This window comes from Notamacropus eugenii, chromosome 1, assembly GCF_028372415.1.
Source record: "Notamacropus eugenii isolate mMacEug1 chromosome 1, mMacEug1.pri_v2, whole genome shotgun sequence".
NCBI lineage: Eukaryota > Metazoa > Chordata > Mammalia > Diprotodontia > Macropodidae > Notamacropus > Notamacropus eugenii.
In genome coordinates this window covers 565,946,921-565,966,409 of record NC_092872.1, presented here as the reverse complement: position 1 = coordinate 565,966,409, position 19,489 = coordinate 565,946,921, and the positions used below count along the sequence as shown (strand labels likewise).

Below are 19,489 nucleotides of genomic sequence, written 5' to 3'. Positions count from 1 at the left end.
CTTTCTGTCTCTAGTTCGTTTCAATATGTGATACCAAATTTCGGCCTGAACTATTAGCAGGTTAGATTAAGATATCCAGTAATTTAGGCATAGACTAAATATCAGTGGTTAGCTAGGTGACCTGGAATCAGGAGGACCTAAGTTCAAATCCAGCCTTTGACATTCACTAGCTGTATGATGCTAAGCACAAGGCTTGCCTCAGTTTCCTCATCTGTAAAATGACCTGAAGAAGGAAATGGAAAATTATTCCAGTTTCTTTGCCAAGAAAATGCCAGATGGGATTACAAAGAGCCAGGCACAAATTAAACAACTGAATAACAGCAAGTATGCATGAATATTGGATCTAAATTTAAACATTGATTACATATCCTACAAAATATCCATGGACTTGAATATCCAATAATAATGCTTTTTCCGTAATACCAATTATTAAAAATTTGCAGGGGAAAGCTGAAGGGATAAAATATGTTTTCCAGTTAAGTTTTTAAAATGTCATAGCAGTAAACCAGTTGAAGTCATTTAAGCCCCAGTAGTTATAAAACATATAAATTCATCATAGGATCATAGATTTAAAACTTGAAGGGACATCAAAAACCGTCTAGTCCAGTCTCTTCATTTTTACTAGATGAAAAAACTGATCCCCAAAGAGGTTATATGACTTATGTAATGTCACATGGCTAATAAGCATCAGCAGCAGGATTTGAACTTAATTCCTTTGACTCTAGAACCATTTTCTTTCCACTGTACCCTAGCTGCTTGTCATGATGATAATGTGCTCATGGAAAACTTAATTCCTTTGGACTAATTTGTTTTAAAGTAAGAACCTATATGGGAAACGCGTATGGGAAAAAGCAAGAAAGTTTGTATTGTATTTTATTTTATTTTTAGTATAACGAGCAAAATCTCAGCTACCTGACATCTTCTGGGAATTAATTGAGCTTTATAAGCATAGGTTTATCCAAGTAGCTGTAGGTGTAATCCTAAAAGCACTAGAACATCACTTTTAACTATTGTCAGAGAGAAACTTTTCCAAAATAGACTCTTAAATTTTCATGGCTTCTTTAAGCAGAATATAATAAACATAATGTAACCTTTTATTAGAAACTGAGGATCATTCCTTATGAATATGATATTACAGATTATCATGTTATACTGTACAGCGTATATCTGCCTCATCCTTCTGGACTTCTCTGCAGCTCTTGACACTGTCAATCTCTCTCTTATAGCTGATACTCTCCTCTCTCAAAGTTTTTGTGACACTGTGTTCTTGGTTCTCCTCCTACTTATCTGACTGTTCCTCAGTCAGTATTTATTCATTTGCTGCATCTTCATGCAGATTACACTCATGAACCCTGGGTATCCCACAGACTTCTATCCTGGGTTCTCTTCTCTCTATACTGTTTCACTTAGTGATCTCATCGGCTCCCATGGATTCAGTTATCATTTCTATGCTGATGATTTTCATATCTACTTAATCTGTTTGCTGACATCCAGTTTCACATCTCCAATTTCCTGATTGACATCTTGAACTGAAAGTCCTATAGATATCTTAAACTCATCATGCAAAAAACTGAATGTACTGTCTTTTTCCCCCCCAAAAAACTGCTTTCTCACCACCTTGCTTCTAGTCCCCCAGGCTTGCAACCTAGGTTGGCATCTTCAACTCCTCACTTTTTCTCACTCCCCCCCCCCCCCATATCTGTCCTGTTGTCAGAGTATAACAGCAAGGACCCCAACATACACAGGAGGGCCTGCTGTACAGGTTCTTAGATCTGCTTTTTTAAAAGGAAAGCAACTTTTGGGGGGGGGGGGGAACAATCTTCTTTAATTACATTCACCAACAGAGAAAGTACAAGCAGAAAAATAAAGACCAACTGGGCTTCCGAATGTCTGATCATAAGCCATACATGCATCACAGATTAACAGACAGATCCAATTATCTGACCATACATACATATAGTTGCCAGAGAAAGAAACACCAACATCTGGGAGGGGCTCCTTAGCAGCTACCCAGAATCTCATCTGGTCAAACACTTCTAATGAATAAGCCCCAAAGTAAAACTTCATCTTAGAGTATTTATACACTTTTCAGAGCCAGACCCTCTGACCCAGTGCCTCAGTAGAAATTCACAAAAGGTACTGAGGCCTATTAAGTGGGCGGGGAAGATCTTTAACTCTTCCCCCCACCTACCATTAACCTTACATTAACATTACACGAGGCCTGTCAGTTTCATCTTTGCAACATCCCTTTCTTGCCTCTAATGTTACCACCACTCTCATGCAAACCCTTTTCACTCACATCTGGACTATTGCAATAGCCTGCTGGTAGGTCTGCCTACCACAAATCTCCCTCTCCCTACTCCAGTCCACTCAACCACTAAAGTGACGTTTCTAAAGCTCAAGTCTACATGTCACTCCTTCCCCACTCCCATCCCTTACTCAATAAACTCCAGTGGCTCTCTGTCACCACCACGATCAAATACAACATTCTCTAACATTCAAAGTCCTTCATAACCTACCACCTCCACATATTTTTCCAGTCTTAGACCTTACACTTGACGTGTCTCCCCTTCTCCACCCTCCCGCCACACACACATATTCTTCATTCCAGTGTCACTGGCCTTGAACAAGATATACCATCTCTTAGCTTTGGACATTTTCACTGTAATTCTCTCATATCTAGAATGCTTTCTCTCCTTATCCCACCTCCTGGCTTCCCAGTCTTCCTTCAAGTCCCAGTTTCTATAAGAAGCCTTAATTCTAGGACCTTCCCTTTAATATTTCCTATTTATCCTATGTATAGCTTGTTTATACATGGTTGTTTACATGTTGTCTCACCCATGAGACTGTGAGCTCAAAAGCAGGGACTGTCGTTTGTCTTTCTTTGTATCCCCAGTGCATAGCGCGCCCTCTGGAACATAATACTTAATACTTAATAAATACTTATTGACTGACGTGACTATGCAGAAGTAGCTATTATGTGACATAGATCTTCTGCCTATTTTCCCACACTTGCAGAGTGTTATATGCCTTCAGGGATTCTGAGGTATGGATGACAATTTGTACTCCTACACATCCATACCTGCCGCATGAATATAGATACCTGTTATGGCTGTGCTTTTAGGAACTATTGAGGTATAGTTAGTTGTTTGCTTTCCCAGTCTACATAGCTATTTTGTCTTCCTTTTCTGTTGTTGACTTCCTTCTTTGCAATTAGAGCATCTGTTGCTTGTCTCTTAATATCTGCTATTGTCACTGCTTCATTTATTCACTCAACAAATATTTATTATGAGTGCCCACTATACTAACAGCCATGATGACGTAAAGATGAGTAATCACTACTGTCTTCTTCCCACTGATTTTCACTTTATTTTTTGATGTATCTTTTCTCCTATTGATTTTCCTGTGTTTCACACAAATAATAGGACTTTTTAATACATGGCAGCCAGCTAAGTTACTTTTTATGAGTTGTTTCATGATGTAAATTGAGTCAGGAAGACCTGGGTTCACATTTTACCTCAAAGCAGCTATCAGACCCAGTTTTCACATGTGTAAAATGGGAATGATACTTATCAAAGGCTTGTTTTGAAATTTGAATGAGATAATGATTGTAATGGACTTTGTAAAATTTAAAGAGATGTGTTAAGGTCAGTTATTTCAATTGTTCTTTCTCTAGTCAGTGAACTAACTACTCACACAATGTAGCAGTTATAATGTTGAGGTCATTGCCTTTTAGTTGTTTTTGTTGTTTGCTTCTCAGGGCCTTCCTGACCAAGATTTTTTATGGTCTACTTCTGATTTTTGAAGCTGTTCCAGATGTTTGTGGGTTTCAGGAGGCTAGTGTCTGATAGCTATTATGGGAACTAATGGTAATTAATTTATTTCTCTTTTTGGACCTGATGAAATAGGCTAATTTTAGTTCATAAAAACATGTTTCAAATTCATTTGAATAACTTAACAATTCCTGAAATACTTCTTCCCAAAGCTGGTACATGTATATATACATATATGTGTGTACATTTGAAGTCCCTTTACAGATTGTTGGAGAAAATATATAGCGAATGCAAAATTGTTTTAGGTGTAAATTAAGCTATTTAAGTGTTTGCTGATTTGAGTGGTTGTTTTCTTAATATGAGGTCTCAGAAATTTCCATAATTAATCTGTTGGTTTAAGAAGGTTTCACTTCCAAGTGATTTCACAAATATCTACATAATTATAGTCATGAAATTAATCTAGAAATGCATCAAATTAAATTTCTGCTTTGAAACTTCCATAGTCTGTACTTTCCACATATGAAAAAAATCAGTCTCCGAACTGTGAAGAATGTGATTTGTAGGAAAAGATTTTCTCAAACTAGTAATTTAAGTCATGATTTTAAGCCAGTTTGTTTAAATTAAATTTGCCTACTAATCAAAGACATTCTTATTTTTAAATATTATTCATATATACTAGGTAGATTCTTGTGAGAATCTTTTTGTTTTTTTATGGTCTCTCCCTATTCCTTAGGGTATTATGAATTGTGCAGTATAATAACATCAATTTGATTTACTGTTTAAATATAATTTCTTTGCTTTTTTGTTGTATATAATGGTATAATAGAATATAATATAAATGTAGAGACAGTTCCATAATTTTAGATTATATGGGACCCAAGGATTTGTATTTTAGGTCTTCTGAAAGACTATCCAATATCTTAAGAATTATGATAAAATACAATTATTAGGCTATTATTATACTATTAGCATGATTATATTGATCGGTATTTTTAAAATATTGATGTTTAATAATCAGAAATTCAGAAGAGATTTGCTGAATAAATAGGACCTTCTGGATAAGTCATGTAATTGTTGTGTGTCAGTGTGGTTTAAATATAATAAATAGATCTTGACTAGACTTGTGGGAAAATCTTTATATAAAATTGTCAAGTTTATAGTCATTATGGAAAACTTTTGAATTGATGCTTCATATAGTTTCATATGTTTTATATAGCTTTTTAGTTACTGAAGCATTCTACATATTTACTGTTAAGACATGTCCCAATAGAATTGCATTTCATTTTAAGCTGATAACTTTCTAAGGAAGAAGGTCTACATTAGTATGTGGAGTTTTCTGCATTCACAAGCCTTTTTTATCTAAAAAAAAATACTTCCTTTGTCTTCAAATTTTCTACATTGAAAAGTTTATGGGTTTAAAAAATGATTGCTGACATAAAAATATCTTTAGTACTGAATTTAACAGTGTAAGACAGTGATATGTACATAAAAATATTTAATGACTATGTTGATGAACTATTGTATAAGAATAGGGAACTGGACTTGTGATTTCATTGAGATAAGAAACTCTCAAATGGGTAAATTCCCTGAAGGTCAGCAAAGGTTCTTCATTGATTTAACCAAAATAGTTGTGTTTTACCATCTGTTCTCAAAATCCTTGACCAAAACCTAAGGAATCCTGAAGAGAATATCCTTTATGAGTACCTAAAATGAAAAAGAAGAGGGGTAGAAGACGGAAGAAGACATTCGGTGTTTTTGGAAAAACATAAGGATACCATGCCTCTTCAAGTTTGCCTGTTGAAAAAATTTCCCCATTCTTCTTTTCCTTGTTTCATCTTTTCTTCCCCCAAACAAAAAAAAAAATTCTTTTAAAATACATGCTCTTTTTTCTTTATTACATGTCCCTGTAGCCTTTCATTGTATTTAGTTTTAACTGTACTTTTTCATATAGTTTAATCTGTTATCCATTGTTAGGTTGTTTTGGTTAATCATGGTTAATCAGGCTAAATTTTCATAGAAATAGGATATAATAAATTCATTTCACATTGAAACTACCGTAAACATAGTAGCTCACTAATATAGTATACTAATGGTGATAGTGGTATCTGAGGGAAAGTAAGTCTTTTGGATAATAAAAATGGGTTAGAATTTGTTATAAAATGCCAAGCTCTAGCTTGAGAATTTGCAATTATGTACATGTATTCTGGAAATCCTGTCTGTCGCTTCCTCCTGGGGATGTGGGGGGCAGAGATGAGGAGGCAGTATCTGACTTGGTTCTATAAAGCCATTAGTATGAGTTCTGATTTTGAATCTTAATTCTACTTTCATGGAGAAACATCCTCATGTTTACTTTGTTGTATTTTCACAGTTGTTCATGGCTGAACAGATTGGTGTATATGAATGTAATGGGATGTTATTTCACCATTAGAAATTATGAAAGAGACTATTTCTTGGTAGTCTTAATTAATGAAATGATGTGAATAGAACCAGGAAAAGAATTTATTTCAAATCAGTAACATTGTAAAGAAAAATAACATTGAAAATTTCTGATTAATCCAATGCCTATCCAAGTCTCCAAAGGACCTACCAACTGACAAAGAGATATTAGATTCAAAGTTTCACTGAGATACTGCTTTATCAAAGACTACCATCTCTAGCATGAAATACCTGAATATCCTCATTCTTCTGCAAAGATTCAGAACAAATAGGGCATAGACTTTTTTCTTATTTTTAACAGTACCTGGCGCATAGTAGGTGCTTAATAAATGTTTATTGAATTGAATTGAGTTCATGTATTTAATAAAAGCACTAGTAAGTTCCAATTAGTACAACTATCATGCAATCATTCTGTTGTTGCTTTTAAAGTGGGTTTACAGTATTTGTGTGTATATCCTATATTTCTAACTAGATTTTAAGTTTATCCGGGGCAGGACTGCTCTTAATTCTTTAATGTAATCTTACAAATTCTTTAATGTAATCTTCAAAAAGTATTTAAATTAGTACGTGACCATTAATCACACTTAAATCAGCATGGAAAGGTCTGTTCATTTTAGCAGTGTTTTCTCCTATCTGGTTGAGAAAGTAAAATAAAACAGTTTTTGAAAGATCTCAACATATTTGTTAAGACTATTTTACTGCTACTAGGATTCTTCCTTAATTATGTATAGTTTTATTAAGTTAATTTGTGTTACATTAGGAAGTTGTTTGAGGATAAACTTGGCTAGTTTTTTTAGGAATTGGATGTACTACTCTTATCATCCTGATTTTTATTTTCTCCTGCTCTCTGAGTAAAAATGTGTATGCAAATTTGTCTTTAAAGTCTTGAATGCTAGAAAAAGCACTAATCTTTGACTTAATCTAGAAAAATTATTGTCTTTATGAGCTAATGCTCAGACATGTGCTTTCCAGAAGTAGCATTTAGTTAGCACCAAATCCATTAATTCAAAAATGCCTAAATTAATAGTTGGCTGGGCTACATCTCATCTAAAAGAATCATTAAGAAACAGGATCATTAAGGGAAAGAAGCTGATTAAATATTAAGATAAAAAAGGGCAGAAAGAAACCTACATATGGAAAATATTTTACCTGTAATTCTTTAGAATGTAAATTATTATTTTTAAAAGAACATATGATCTGGATAAAACTATTTAATTTTTTAAATCAATTATCCTTTCTAGTGTTCATTGAAAAAGTGCTGAAGAGACTCTATCCTTCTGTTCCAAATCAACAACTTCAGTCTACAACAGAGACTTCTTCAAAACCTAAACTAGAACCAAGAAAAATCCAGCCTTCAGCAGGTAATGTTATATGCAGAAATAGTTTTAGCTTCAGATTTTTTTTCCTTTTACCACTTAATTATTAATAGCCATCTGTTTGATCTTTCTTGATTTGTACTTATTTTATGAATATTTTCTTAACTGAAGCAATTGACTTTGTAAGAAAATAACTTAAGTGATGTGGTATTTTAAGATCAGCATATATATATATATATATATATATATATATATATATATATATATATTTAGATCAATAAAATCTAAATTGTTTTTCCAGGTATGATCAGTCACTTCACATTTGCTCTAGGACATTTTTACATGTGAAAATGACCTATTCATTCTGATGTGGATTTTTTTTTAATCTTTTAACTTTCATTTGAAATCTACCATGATATTTGTTGTTCATTTAAATGCATATGTAATAGTTTGTATTGAGAATTTTAATGAAAGAAGAATTCCTGTAGATGTTGAATTTCTTTAGGTCTTCATTTCTGTTTACACATGACTTGATTACATCAGCCTCCAGAATTCTGTGGAGCTTCCTAAAAGAGTTCAGCATAACAGTCCATGTAGGAAAAAAACAAGGTGGTAAAGAATTTCTGTTTCTAGCCTAAACGGTACAGATCAATAGCCCCTTTGAGTTAGTCCATCAGTACATGTATCTTGTACAGAGATATCCTACCCCCACCTTCTACTTTTCAACTCCTTTTTTATGTGTTCTCTTCGCGCATTAGAATTTAAGCTTCTTGAAGTCAGAGATGGTCTTCTCAAACTGAGTGATGTGCATCCTAGTCCTTAAGAGCGCCAATAAGATGATAGCAGCATATATTTAGAGCTGAGGTGATCTAATCCAACTCACTCATTCCATATGAGGAAGAAACTGAGTCCCACAGAAGTTAAGAACAAAGATGAACCCCAGGAAATAGACTTGGAATAGACTTGACAAGGGAGAATTAGACACAGTGGAACTCAGTAACCTAGTGCTCAATTAACAGAAACTTGAAAGCAGTCTGGAAGAAATTCAGCTTGGAATAAAACAATGCCATATTCTAGAATAAGTTCAAAGTAGATATGTGACTTTTATATTAAAAATCATACCACAAAAAATTAGAAGGGAAATAGATTGTATACATTTTGAAACCACAGACCAAAAAAAATATATGTAACTTTCATTATGTAAAACTGAAAGGCTTCCTCTCAAACAAAACCAATTCAATAAGTTTAAGGGGAATTGCTCAAATGAGATAATAGTCTTTATATAGATTTCTGAGATAAAAGTTTGGTGTACAAGGTACTTATATAGACAACTAATATATAAGACCAGAAGCCGTTCCCCAGTAGGTTCATATAACAGGATGGGCACAAATAGTACTCAAAAAATTTGCAGATTATTAACAATAGGAGGAGCCAAGATGGCGGAGTAGAAGGATACACATATGCTAACCCACAGCCCATAAAATACCTGTAAAGAAGAACTCCCAAAAAATTCTGGAGCAGCAGAAGTCACAGAACAATGGAGTGGAGGAGGTTTCTGTTCCAGAGAGACCTGAAAAACTGACACGAAAGGTCCGTCGTGCACCAGATCCAGAGCAGAGGCCAGCCCTGCCTTGGCTGCCTGGCACCAAGAGGAGCAGATCTGAGCAGGCTTCAGGGACAGAATCTCCAGCAGCAGCACAGGTCCCTCCACCCACAGGTGCCAAAGGTCAGTGAGAGGGTCTTTTCAGCTTGCCAAGAGGGGAGCAGGGTGTCTCCATAACTCAGGCCCCATCAGGAGGCAGCAGCAGAAGCAGCAGCAGACAGGGGCTCCCAAAGCAGGCAAGAGCTCGGGTCCATTGTTGAAGGTCTCCACATAAACCCCCTGAGGGAACTGAGCCTCCTGTGGCCGCCCTGCCCCTACCTGAGCACCTGAACTTAATCTCACACTGAATAGCAGCCCCCCACCCCCACTGAAATCCCTGAGGCTGGGAAGCAGCATTTGAATCTCAGCCCCCAAGCACTAGCTGGGCAAAACTGAAGGCAAGGTGGGTGTGGAGAGGAAACTCAGAAGTCAAGTAACTGACTGGGAAAATGCCCAGAAAAGGGAAAAAAAAAATAAGACCATAGAAGGTTACTTTCTTGGTGAACAGATATCTCCTCCCATCCTTTCAGATGAGGAAGAACAATGCTTACCATCAATGAAAGACATAGGAGTCAAGGCTTCTGTATCTCAAACATCCAAAATAAATATTCAGTGGGCTCAGGCCATGGAAGAGCTCAAAAAGAATTTTGTAAATCAAGTTAGAGAGGTGGAGGAAAAACTAGGAAGAGAAATGAGAGAGATGCAAGAAAAGCATGAAAAGCAGGTCAACACCTTGCTAAAGGAGACCAATGCTGAAGAAAATAACACCTTGAAAAATAGGCTAACTCAATTGGCAAAAGAGGTTCAAAAAGCCAATGAGGAGAAGAATTAGCCAAATGGAAAAGGAGATTCAAAAGCTCACTGAAGAAAATAGTTCTTTCAAAATTAGAATGGAACAGATGGAGGCTAATGACTTTATGAGAAACCAAAAAATCACAAAACAAAACCAAAAGAATGAAAAATGGAAGATAATGTCAAATATCTCATTGGAAAAACAACTGACCTAGAAAATAGATCCAGAAGAGACAATTCAAAAATTATGGGACTACCTGAAAGCCTTGATCAAAGAAAGAGCCTAGACATCATCTTTCATGAAATTGTCAAGGAAAACTGCCCTGATATTCTAGAACCAGAGGGCAAAATAAGTATTCAAGGAATCCACTGATCACCTCCTGAAAGAGATCCAAAAAGAGAAACTGAGGAACATTGTGGCCAAATTCCAGAGTTCCCTGGTCAAGGAGAAAATATTGCAAGCAGTTAGAAAGAAACAATTCAAGTATTGTGAGAATACAATCAGGATAACACAAGATCTAGCAGCCTCTACATTAAGGGATCGAAGGGCATGGAATAGGATATTCCAGAAGTCAAAGGAACTAGGACTAAAATCAAGAATCACCTACCCAGCAAAACTGAGTATAATACTTCAGGGGAAAAAATGGTCATTCAATGATATAGAGGACTTTCAAGCATTCTTGATGAAAAGACCAGAGCTGAAAAGAAAATTTGACTTTCAAACACAAGAATGAAAAGAAGCATGAAAAGGTAAACAGCAAAGAGAAGTCATAAGGGACTTACTAAAGTTGAACTGTTTACATTCCTACATGGAAAGACAATATTTGTAACTCTTGAAACTTTTCAGTATCTGGGTAGTTGGTGGGATTACACACGCACACACACACATGCACATACACAGAGACAGAGAGCACAGAGTGAATTGAATAGGATGGGATCATATCTTAAAAAAATGAAATTAAGCTATGAGAGAGAAATATATTGGGAGGAGAAAGGGAGACATGGAATGGGTCAAATTATCTCTCATAAAAGAGGCAGGCAAAAGACTTTTTAGTGGAGGGAAAAAGAGGGGATGTGAGAGAAAAACATGAAGTTTACTCTCATCACATTCGACTAAAGGAAGGAATAAAATGCACACTCATTTTGGAATGAAAAAAATTTATTAACAATAATGTGAAAGGATGGTCTAAATCACTAACAGTAAGAGAAATAAAGATCAAAATAACCCTGGTTCTTTCACCTCACAACCAGGAAATTTCCAAAGATGACAAAAGATAGAAATAGTCAGGTTTGAGTAGTTGTGAGAAGACTGGCACACTATTATACTGTTGGTAGAACTGTGAATTGGCACAACCATTTTGGAAAATAATTTGGAATTAAGCAAAGTAACTAAAATGTCCATATCCATTGACTTAGAGATTACACTTAAGGAATTACTTCCCAGAAATATCCCTCAAAGAAGGATTGATTGGTAAGAAGAAAGGCACATTTACCTTTTTTGGTGGCAAAGAATTGGAAACAAAGTAAACCCCCATTGATTGGAGAATGGTTAAACAAATCATGGTACATGAATTAATTAAATATTATTGTGGTATAAGAAATTATGAATGTGATGAATATGGAGAAACATGAAAAAATTTACTGTTTAAAAAAAATTATTATAATGTCAAGTTTGGCCCCAACGAAGAGATAGAAGATACCTTCTCATAAGAAGTAAGGATCTGTAGATGTGAGATACCACTTACACTGTTAAATTTTTTTGAGTGTGTTGGTTGTTTTATATTTCTATTCCTCTTTTAAAAATGTCTTTGTTATAAGAGATGGGATGAGGAAATGTAGACCATGTTAAAACAAAGATTTCAGTAAGAACCTATTTTAGAAGAACACAACAGTAAAGAATATAAAAACTTAATGTTAGTTTTATGTGCGTGTGATTTTTTTGGAGGAGAGAAGACAGGGTAGTTGGGGTTAAGTGACTTTCCCAAGGTCATATAACTAGTGTCAAGTGTCAAGACCAGTTTTGAACTTAGGTCCCCCTGACTCCAAGGCTCTATTGACTGCGCCACCTAGCTGCCCCATTATGTTAGTTCTCTTTTTTAAAAATCAAAGTTAGCTTCAGTAAAAGAAGAAAGATAGAATTTCATTAACTTGCCCTCCCCTGCATGTCTCTGTCTCTCTGTCTCTGTCTTTTTCTTTTATCTTTCTCTCTCTTTCATTCCCTTTCCTCCCTCTGCCCCTCTCCTAGCTAAGTACTATAATGTCAACGTCACATCCATGTGTCTGTCATTGATTATCTAATACTGATTATTTTAACAAGCACTTTCCAGTTATCCCCATGATAATCTATTTTTGTTATTTTGCTGGTAAATATAAATCTTGATTAAGTAGATTTTTTTACCTTGAATGATTCCATATTATTTACAGGATAAAGTATATAGTCCTTAGCCTGGTATATAACTAAATAGAAATTTGTTTCATACTATGGTAAGGCTTTCAGTCTAGTCAATAAAGATTTATTAAGCACCTACTACATTCCAGGCATTCAATACAAAGAAAAGCAAGGAGCTCAATTCTAATGGGAAGATAACACACAAAATGAAACTGAAAAGGGGGCAAGAAAGGAAGAAAGGTACTCAGTAGGTATCTCCAATCAGTAGGGGCATTCCCAGGGGAGAGGGCACTAATTATGTGTGGGTTCCATGACTGAAGTGATTTACTAGGATAAAGAGGTTCCTAGGTCATGATGGAGGCATCCAGAGGAGTATAGCTGGGTGGAAAATGAAGAATGAGGAAGGGTTTATTGTTGTTCAGGTTTTTCAGTTTCTGACTCTTTGTGACCCATTTGAGGTTTCTTGGCAAAAGATACTGGAGTGGTTTGCCATTTTCTCCTCCAGTTAATTTTACAGATGATGAAACAGGCTAACAGAGTTAAGTGACTTGTCCAGAGTCACATAGATGGCAAATATCCGAGGCCAGATTTGAACTTAGGAAGAGGAGTCGTCTTGACTCCATGCCTAGCACTCTATCCACTGTGGCACCTAGCTATACCATAAATAAGGATCTCTTATTTGAATTAAGTGATTACTGATTAAGAGTTTAATTGAAACAATCAGTTTATTAATTTTCTATTTATATATATTTATATTTTGTTTACTTATCTATTGTATTTAAATGTATTATGTAATATATGTAATGTGTATATCATATTCATATACATGTATGTGTATGTATTTAGAAAGAAAGAGGCTTCTTTCTAGGCTTTGGACAAAAGAAGAAACTTCATAGTAATAATTACCTGTTCTTGAATTTTTTTTTTCTGTAAACGGAACTATTTTAATATCTATTTAAGTATTTTCTGCTCTATAAATATCACTGAAATTCATTTATCAGTGGTGATTATAATAATAATAATGATATCTTTACTCTCCTTCTTAAAATAACAAAGGAATAATCCCCATACCACAAATGTATACATTGAAGTATCCTGGAGAGATTAACAGATAAATGGTAATGGAACTAGAACATTATAACAGAAGAAAAAGTTTTGCCTCAGTCACCTGGATATAACATTGATTTGTAAAAATTTGAGAACAATATTTTAATAGATGATGCCATGCCAAATACTTATAATCTGCATAGTATATGGAATGAAAAGCTTTTAAAATATAAAGACCTAGTGGAAGAAATGCATGCCATGTGGGAACAAGATGAGTTCCTATCTGCCCATCATCATGTCTGCTTATGGAGCTGTTTCAAAGATTCTTTCAATGAGTCTACCACAGATTAGATTATATCCAATACATTTATTCCTTTACAGAAACAGATCATTTTATCCACCTGCACAGCAGGTCTAGTCTGCAGAACATCAAACACAAAGAATAATAGAAGGGTAGTAACTTGTCTCAGGAACACATATCTAAACTCCACTGAACTATGTTGAGAAAAATAACAATACGATGATTCTCATTCAAATATTTATGTAGCGCTTTGATGGTGGTAAAGTATTTTATGTACATTATCTCACTAGTTACATTCCTTTTCTACTCAGTGAGGTAGCTACTGTTATTATTCTTATTTTATGTATGAGGAAAATGAGACTAGAGATGTTAAATAACTTGTTGGGTCACTTTTATAAATGTCCTCAAGAAATTCAAACCCAAATCTTCCAGGTTCTAGTTCAGCATGTAACCCATTTTGCCTTCTTAAATTGCAATGTTTTCTTAGAAACTTTAGAAGTTATGTATGCCCTTTTTACCCAACCCTTTAAGGAAAGGCGTCTTTCTCAAAGACCCTAAGTATTTGATCCTGTGAGTGATGGTTCCTAAGGGACCAGTCAGCACAAATTAATTAGTAAAAAAGGACTAGCACCTAAATATTTGATAGGAAGAAGAGCTAAATATTTCATGAAACTTGCTAGTAAGCTGACCATGAAGACTATTGATGTGGGAACAGAAAATTATAGGGTTTTTACTCAAACCAACAGTATTGTGTTCGCTTTCGGTTTTCATTCTGCTTTACTGTGAGGCAAGGGAGAAAGGAAACACAGCAGAACATTGGAGTTGATGAGAAAAGGAAAACCCTATACTTAGCTTTCTTTAACAACCAAAGCAGAATGAATAAACCATTTGCCATTTTAATAAAAAAGATCAAAGGTGAAAATAGAGGGGAGACTATCTTTAAGGGCTTTTGATACTATATTGATCTCAAGCCCCTATGTGTATATGAGGTCTACATCCTGGAAATAAGCTTTTGACAATTAGAAGATTGAAGGTACATTAATTCTACTCTAGTAAGGATTATGATAAGTAGTGATTTATAATTGTTTTAGAGTAAGTGAAGAAAAATTATATTTTAAAATTTAAATCCTTAAACTTATCTCATTTTGATATTGATGTCAACATTAAACAATGCTTATACCTCTGTGTTTTAACAAATAGTTATATTTTTAATACACCAAAAGTATAATTGATTGAATGAGAAAATATTTGTTTTAGGACCCATTCTAGCCTTAGGGAATTACTTGCCTACCCTTCTTATAGATATGACATTTCAGTTTATGAAATACTGAACAAAAGGCCCTGAGTTAATAATAATCTCTTCATTGTATCTATAAGCATGCTTTTAAGGTTTAGAGTCTAACCCTATATAATGAGATGTCAAATTAAAATTTCAGGCCATAAGCTTTGTCATCTTTGTTCCTTATATAAGCTTTTGACCACCTGTGTGGGGCATAATTTCCCAGAATCTAGCTAGGCAAAACCATAAAGAGCAGTTATGGGATGAATCAGATTCTCTCCCTCATTTACAGTTCTCCCTTTGACCCTTAATTGAAGTGCAAAGGTTCAAAGATCTCAGAAGTAAATCTGGGAGCAGAGATAGTAACCAGTCAGTCTATTCGGTAATTGCCTGCTATGTGTTAGGCTCTGTGCTAAATGCTAGGGATACAAAAAAAAAAGGCAAAAAACAGTCCTCACCCTTTGGGAGCTCATACTCTTTTGCAAGAGTCTACATGGAAATAACTGTGTACATACAAACTATAAACTGAGAAAATCAAATTGATTCCATTTTGTAATTGATTTCATTCTGTACCAACCTCTGACATCATGTCTGACTGCTTATGTTTATTTTCATTGTCTCTGGGCTGAATTTAAAAGTTCAGTTTTTCTGCTAATCGATTCAAGGAAGTCTGGTCTGTTATTGCTATGCTAACTGGCCTTACAGGTGAACTGAATCAATCAGAAAGTACTAGCAAAAGGCTGTTCCTGGCCCCACATTTCCCAACTCCAGCCAGTCATATTGTTCCTTATGCCTATGATGCTTCAGACTTTGTGACCAAGTATATTGTTTTCCCCTTTTATGATGCTAACTTCTGTTTTTTGTACGTTCCTCCTTTTGTCTATAAAAATGATCTGTCAGCTTATTGGAGTCTGAACTTGCTAAGGAGGCTGAGACTCTATTGTCAGATTTGAACTTTGCTAATAAATTGATTGTGCTCAGAGCTCTGTGCCTCAGTTTACTTTAATTTTAATTGGAACAATACAGCACAAAAAGAAAATTATCTCTAGGAGAAGGAATTAGTGGGGGAGAGAAGGGAGAGGAATACACAGTGGTAAAGGCTTGTTGTACAATGTAAGATTTGAGCTGAGTCTTCTTGAAGGAGGTCAGGGAAGCCAGGAGAAAGTGAGAAAGAAAATCATTCCAGTAATGGGAGATAGCCAGTGGAAAGGAATGGAGTCAGGAGGTGTCCTTACATGTTGGATTGTAGAGTATAAGAAGAATGGAAAAGTTGGAAGGGACCAAGTTGTAAAGGACTCTGAATGTCAAAGAGCACTTTGTATTTGATTCTGGAGGTAATGGGGAACCATTAGAGTTTGCGGTGGAAATGAGTGTTGAGGGAAGTGATATCACATGGTTGGGCCTGTGCTTTAGGAAAACTTTTTTGTTAGGTAAGTAGAAGATGGATTGAAAAGTAGGGAGAGACATAAGTCAGGGAAACTAATCAGTGGGCCATGGAAGTAGTCCAGCTGTAAATCAGTGAGGGCCTGTATCATTGCCAGAGTAGTGGCTGCGTGAGTAGCAGAAGGGGTTATATAGAAGAGATATTGTAAAGGTAGAATTGACAGGATGATAAGAGCTGAGTTATGTGAGTTTTGTGTGAATAGGATAGGATGACACCAGGGTTGTGAATCTGGGTAACTTGGAGATTGACTGTACTTTTGACAATAATAGGAAAATTAGGAATAGGAGAGGTTTGGAGCAGGGAGAAATGATGAGTTTTGGCTTGGATATGTTGTGTTTGAGGTAATAGAAAACCCCTTACTTCCTTACCAGTCACTATTCTAGAATCCTTGTAAAATTTTAAAAAACCTGATTAACACATATCAGAGAGAAACTTTTCCTATACAAAAGGGAGAAACTGAACAACCATATTTAATGTGTTGCTGTCCTACTCTGCACAGATTTCTCTGGAGACTCTTGTCATTTTTAAAGAATATCCTTACATGAATTTTCTTTGCATATTTAAATGGGGTGTGGGATATGTGTGTGTGCACACATGCATGTGTGCATGTAAGTAGATATAAAAAATGTTTTGATTCTGTTTTGGTTTTCCCTTCTAAAAGCAGTATCAAGTATGACTGAGTTTTCTATTGGCTTCATAGAAGCATATTTTTCTTGCAATATAGGAAAAGCTCAACTCTTCAGAACTGAGTAGTAATTACAAGTCATTGTTTAAAGAAATTTTTATGTTTATTTGTAGTTTTTAAAGTAAAATGTTTTCTAAAATTATTGTGTGAAACAATGCTAAATAATCTTTTAAAGTTCATTTCTAGGGAATATAAAAATACCAAATAACCCAAATTTGAGAATCATTTCTTAGGCATATAAAACAACATTTGGTAACCAGAATAGTTCATTGTCATTTATGTCATATATAGTTTACCATTTTATAAAAATTTAGAACACAGAAATATAATTAATCTAAAACTATGTCACTCATAATTTGAGAATACTGAATATCAAAAACTAAGTCATCAGCATGAGATTTCAAGTGATCAGTTTTATCCTGGAAGGGAGATGATGTTCTCTGGAGTTGAAACCAAGCAGAGCTGCTGGGGACATGCATTTCATAATCATGCCTTTACCTAAAGACTTCGCAGCTTAATAGAATTTGTCAGAACTTATGTTCTAAATACATTATTATTCATCCTTTGTTTTTTAAGAGGACCAGTGACATCATGATGTTGGAGTATGGATGATATCTTCACTTGTGCATGAATTGGATTTAAGTGAGACAGTGTTGCGCAGGGTTGTCAGCCTCACTCTCTCCTCCAGAGTCATCAAAGTCCAGTGGCAAGACAAGAATCAACATGAATGGTAATGTCCTGGAATGCAGCAGATGACTTTGGTGTCTTTGATGTTTGACCAAGCTCTCAGCACTCTACAGCACCTGCTTTACCTGCCTTCATGGCAATTGGAACAAATTGTTCCATCCACCCATTCCAACTGGGGAAGTCTTCACATACTTGGAGTAGACATCTCTCTAACTCACTGTAGTGCTAATGCAATATTCACAGCGCCTATGGTGGCCATGAATGTGCACCGCAATTCTGAGTCGTGAAATACTACAGACTCGCCATGGAAGACAGAACCAAAACATTTATTCAGACACCAGAAAGCCAAATCCATCATAGTAAAAAAATCTATTCATAGTAACAAAGCAGGGACACCACCAGCCCCAAGCCTTCCCTCTGTTAAGCTTCCCACAAACCAGCTCCATTAAACAAATCACAAACATCCTCTTCCACTCATTCTAGCCAGCTGCCTGCTTTCTCTCCCCTTCAGTTCTGACTGCTCTGACCAATTTTCTCTCAGCTCTGCTCTAGCTTCACCTTTTCCTGCTCCACCCCTTCCTGTTCCATGTGACTTAACTCATATGACTCAGGCTTCCATGTGACTTCAGCAGGTCACATGAACCTATCAATGGATGAAAAAGATCTTCCTATTAAGAATTATAATTACATTAACAGTCAGCAAAAATACATTATCAGTACACTCACCAAAGAGTTTAAGCCTTGTCAGTTATCTTCAACCTAGTTTAGCCCATCTGTTAAGACACTTTTACCAGAATGTGATGGTTCCTTCTGGAGCCACCAGTGAGATATACATACTAAATATATACTCTTTTCATGGCTACAGAGCTGCATATATATGAAATATGACAGTGGTTGTCCTTCTTTCTTGAAGAGGACCAAAACAACATCACTGTGTTAGGAGTCAAGTTACAGTGTGTCTGACTGTGGCTAATCTGACAAATATGAGCTCAGGTCAGGCACAAATAGTCCATGTGAAAATTTGGAGTGGATTCTCTAAATTTGTACATCTTGCATTTCTTTTGAGCTACTTCAGTTCTGCTTTGCTCATAAAGCACAGCATCTTCTCTGATGAGGGCATACCATGCTGGGTGGTCCTGTGCCAGTGTCTTACATGTCACACAATCAATTCCAAAGTTCTTAAGAGAGACTTTGAGAGTGTCCTTGTATTGCTTTTTCTGACCACTATGTGAGTACTTGCCCTGTGTGAGTTCTCCATGAAATATCTTTTTGATAAGCATACATTTGGCATTCAAACAATGTGGCCAACCCATTGGAATTGTGCTCTCTGCAGTAGAGTTTGAATGCTTGGCAGTTTAGTTCAAGAAAGGACCTTAGGATCTGGTATCTTATCCTGCAGGTGAATTTCAGAATCTTCTTAAGACAATTAAAATGGAAGTGATTCCATTTCCAGGCATGGCATTGATATACTGTCCAGGTTTCACAGGCATACAACAAGGAGGTCAACCCAATGGCTCTGTAGACCTTTAGTTCAGTAGATAGTCCAATACCTCTTCTTTCTCACACTTTCCTTCAAAGCCTTCCCAACACTGAGCTAGCTCTGGCAATGCATATGCCAACCACATTATCATTGTATACATCCATGGAAAATATACTGCCAAGGTAAGTGAATTTATCCACGGTATTCAAAACTCTTCC

General features: G+C 35.6%; 1 protein-coding gene across 3 annotated transcripts in view; it reads left to right on the top strand.

Moving 5' to 3' along the window:
- ERICH1 (glutamate rich 1) overlaps nucleotides 1-19,489 on the top strand; it is a 96,323-nt gene that overhangs the window by 29,449 nt on the left and 47,385 nt on the right. For 2 of the 3 annotated variants that reach the window (XM_072634355.1, XM_072634357.1), the window contains one exon: nucleotides 7,451-7,570. In XM_072634355.1, coding sequence (XP_072490456.1) covers nucleotides 7,451-7,570 — 120 coding nt within the window. Of the gene's footprint in view, nucleotides 1-7,450; nucleotides 7,571-17,680; nucleotides 17,835-19,489 lie in introns of all 3 variants that reach the window. The other variant, XM_072634356.1, reaches the window with a different exon arrangement.